Source organism: Mastomys coucha, unplaced genomic scaffold, assembly GCF_008632895.1.
Source record: "Mastomys coucha isolate ucsf_1 unplaced genomic scaffold, UCSF_Mcou_1 pScaffold6, whole genome shotgun sequence".
Lineage (NCBI taxonomy): Eukaryota > Metazoa > Chordata > Mammalia > Rodentia > Muridae > Mastomys > Mastomys coucha.
In genome coordinates, this window is record NW_022196912.1 from 130,772,063 (window position 1) to 130,776,437 (window position 4,375).

Sequence of the window (4,375 nt, forward strand, 5' to 3'; positions counted from 1 at the left end):
GGTGAGCATTCTTCAGTGTCCAATCTCTCACACACAGGACTTCTATGGTGAGCATTCTTCAGTGTCCAGACGCTGCTTCCTAACATAACGTTTTATGATAAACAAACTTGTGCACCTGTAGCTCCTTTGTTGATATTTTAAGCAATTCCTTTGGATTATTTACAAATTTTGACATAGGAAATGTCTGTGAGCATTGTGATCAATTTTTACATGAGTCTTTGTATTCATATTTCTCTTAGGCCCATACCTGGAGTAAAAATGTGAGGTCACTTTGGAACTGTGCCCTGTACTTATTAGCAGGGAGCCACCAAATTGTCCTCCAAAATGACTTATGAAGCTTTATTTCCCCAACAGTGGGAGAGTGCTGTGGTGCCTTATCACTGCTGAGGACACTGAAGAATGCTCACCATAGAAGTCTTGTGTGTGAGAGCAGCCCTTGCTGGGTGTAGAGCAAGATCCTGATCTGCCTTTATTTGGCATTTCTGTAATGACTGTTGGACATTTTTGAGTTCTCGTGAGGCATGCTTATGTCTTCCTCTGCATGTCTATGCAGCCTGCATCACTGAGTTGTCTGTGATCTTCATATACCCAGCAAATCCTTTCTTAGACACACATATTATGAGGTTTGATTTTGCTGGTCCATAGTTTGTCTCTTCATTTTACAGTGTCTTATGAAATCTATAAACCTTAAATATGATAGGATGAATTTTATTTTTGCAGTTGGATCTAATGTGTCACTGCTCTAGGGGAGTTTCACTGTGAGATTCATATGAACGCTCTGTAGTTTTCTTTGAATACCTTTGGCCTTAGCTGGGTACCTGTTAATTTAAGCAGGCATTATTGGTTTAGCTTTCCCATTCTCTTCATACACTGTAACTGTTGTAAAATCCAACCTTACTGCTCTTGTCAAGGCTTTCATGTGTCAGTTACATAAAGTTACATAGTAGGAAGTATGCCAGTTACATAAAGTTACATAGTAGGAAGCATGCCAGTTACACTCACCTCACTGACACACCATCTCCAAGGGCTTAAGGTTACAGGTTCAAATCATACCTAGCATATGTTCACTTCTGAGTCTTTTGCCACCACCCCAGACATCTATCTGCTTGAGGCCTTCTATTGACTTCTTGTTGCACTGAGAATCTAATCTACATTTTTTACCAGTCCATTTGCCATCCTCTTGGGTTCTGTCTCTTGTAACCTTTGTCCTCATGCTCACTACCCTCTGGCCAGGGATACATCTTCACATGCTCACTACCCTCTGGCCAGGGATACATCTTCACATGCTCACTACCCTCTGGCCAGGGATACGATAAGTCTTCACAGCCTGGGATCCCAGCCCTTTTGTGCCTCAAACGGCCCTGTTTACCCAACACTTGTTAGTACTTCCCTTTAAGCTCTTTCTAAAACACTTCCTCTAGATGGCTTTGCCTTGCCTAGTAAAGTAAGTCCCTCATTACTGTATGTATAGTATTTTTTACTAGCTTATGTGTTCATTTGTATGTCTACCCACACATGGACATCAGAGGGCTACTTGTGGAATTATTTTTCCCCTTCTACTAGGTATGTCCAGGGGATTGAACTCAGGTTGTCAGACTTGTTGACCTCCTGAGTCCATTACTTAAAATTTTGAAATTTACATAGTGTTTAAAGTATTGACTACAGCAATGACAGACATGTTATTTCAAGTCTTTAAACAACACTTATTCCTTATGTAGAAATAAAAGTCAAACCAGAAAAATTCACATAAAATACACTCAAATAAAGCTACCTGATGATTCCACATGGCTGTATGATAACTTTTTAGATGCTTTTATTTTTAGAAATCTTTATGGTGAGCATGCGTGGTATTACCTTATGGTGTTTTGAACAAAGTATAGTTTAGTTGACTCTCTCTCCTTCCCCTCATCTCCCTCATCCACAGCTCCCGTGTTAATCTCCCCTCTAGATTAATTTCTTTTACAGTGTCCCATGAGACCTTTGCCCACCTTTAATGTTTTTATTAAAACAAAACAAAATGCTTAAGTAGTGATAGCACACATATTTAGTCCCAGTACTTTGGAGGCAGAGGCACTGGATCTCTCAGAGGCTAGCCTGGTCTACAGAGTGAGTTCCAGGACACCCAGGGCTACACAGAAAAACCCTGTCTCAGAAGACAAAAACAACAAAACAAACAAAAACCAAGCTTCACACTTAGTGACTAGCTGACTGAATGATGGTAGATCTCATTAAAGATTCATTTCAAAACTGACAGCAAGAATTAAAGATCCTTCCCAAAGGCAGAGTGGTGTGGCAGACAGTCTGGCCTTTGGAATCAAACAGGCACAAGCTGAAATCCTGGCTTTCACATTACAGAATATGAATTTTGGAGCAGTTTGCTTGAAATCTGAAAATATTACCTTTTTTTTTTTTTCAGATGAGGAGAAAACTGAAGTGCTTTCTTGCAGTGTTTTTGGGAATCTGATACACTTAATAGTTCCTTAAAATGCTTTGCCCCATTCTTCCTCCCCTTCTACCAGGGCTGTTGAGAAGTAAATCCACAACTTCTAGAAAAGGAAAGCAGGCTTTCTCGAGTTGTGGATTTTCCTTAGCCTGCTCAGCATTACCTTCAGAGAGAACTGGTAGATGGGGTTGATTTTCCGGAGGTCACTGATGACAAAGTACAGAAGGGAAGCTCTTGCTGCCACTGGTCTGTAGCACTCACGGGTCTCATTGGTTTTCCTTTCATTTTCTCTGGCTTCTGTCACCTGTAATGGGACCAAGTGACAGCAGTGACTTATCCTTGTGTTTTCTAACCAGATTCCAGCAATGGAAGGACACTCAGGAATATCTGAACTTAACAACTGTCACTAGTTGACCCTGATGTTATGGCTTATTTTTGTATTCCCAGTAGTTGGGAGCTAAGCCAGGAGCATTGCTGTAAGTTTGAGTCTGGTCTGCAATACCATAGTGTGTTCATTCAAGAACAACCTGCAGTAGAGAGTGAGATCCCGACTCAGAAAATCAAATCAAGCAAAGGAAGTAGAGCACGTAACAGGCCTGACATCTGTGGACGTGAAGTTAGACGAAATGATTAAGTCCATACCAGTGGGATGGCCTACAGGTGACAGTGCTTGCCACACAAGTCCAGTGACCTAAGTTAGAACCTGGGATCTCAAGGCGGGGGTAGAAAACCAACGTGGAGGGTCGTCCTCTGACCTCCACATAGCGTGGCACATGGGAGCCCATACTGATGTGTGCATGTCACACATACATATGTATCCAAATAATAAATATCAAAATTTAAAGAAATTCTTAAATTCCTATTTTCAAATAACCTTTTTTTTTTCATGAACTGCATTCCACTGGGAAGGGAGAGGGCGCTAGCTGCTTCCAACCCTATAGATTTAGATGACCTTAATTATTTTGCCTCTGTGAAATCTGCTTTTGAGTAATGTCACCTTCCTGCTTCCCTTCTCTCTCTCAGGCCTTAATAACCCAGCTATATCACCTCCCAGGGATGGCTCTTAAAAGTGTGCTGGGTCAACTCAGTGCCAATGATTTTATTAGGTATCGAGATCCACAAATGCAGCCAAGGTCAATAGTGCCTGCAATAGCTGCGCACTCAGTAACCAGCCTCCGTGTGAGGGCTCCCCCAAGCCATCAGCAGCACCAGCTCTCCACACACTCAAACATTCCCACTTATTCTTACTTGTTAAGCTTCTGGGCGCATTTCCTAAGATGAGATATATCACCATTAATCAATCATTTTTATTTAAGGGTAAAAAAGAATACCTATTTCTAAAACCAAATACAACCTATTTTTTTTTCTCTAAGAATACACACTGCTGGCCTGCTGCAGCTTTAAGTGATACAATATTTCCCCCTGAACATTTCTGAGGTCTTGATTCATGATGTGTGTGAATGACATACAGGCCAGAGAGGGCTGTGACTTCATGGTGATACATTAAGAAGACAGGAAGTTAACTCAAAGCCTTAATTTACTTAATTGCTTTAATCTTTACTATCTTAGGAGCCACCTAGAAAACACTTACTTAAAAGGAGAGAGTAATTTGGGATTCTGTTGCCTTGCTTAGTTTAAGGCACACACATTGGGTGTATGGCGACATAGCCTCTGCTGGGTAATTAGTAGATTACTTAGTAAGGAGGATATGCCACAAAGCAAATAAGAGTCTAATTCTGATCCAAATTCTGCAATGTTAACAGCTAGCAGCCACTTGTGAAAGTTCCAAGTGCACACAGCACATGCAGCCCATTGGGAATGTATGCTGCTCACGTATGCACACAGCACATGCAGCCCATTGGGATCTATGCTGCTCACGTATGCACACAGCACATGCAGCCCATTGGGATCTATGCTGCTCACGTATGCACA

The 4,375-nt window shown here is 41.5% G+C and overlaps 1 protein-coding gene across 13 annotated transcripts in view; it reads right to left on the reverse strand.

Moving 5' to 3' along the window:
* Dnah11 (dynein axonemal heavy chain 11) overlaps positions 1 to 4,375 on the reverse strand; it is a 328,931-nt gene that overhangs the window by 46,816 nt on the left and 277,740 nt on the right. For all 13 annotated transcript variants that reach the window (XM_031357847.1, XM_031357834.1, XM_031357836.1 and 10 more), the window contains one exon: positions 2,607 to 2,747. In XM_031357847.1, coding sequence (XP_031213707.1) covers positions 2,607 to 2,747 — 141 coding nt within the window. The remainder of the gene's footprint in view (positions 1 to 2,606; positions 2,748 to 4,375) is intronic.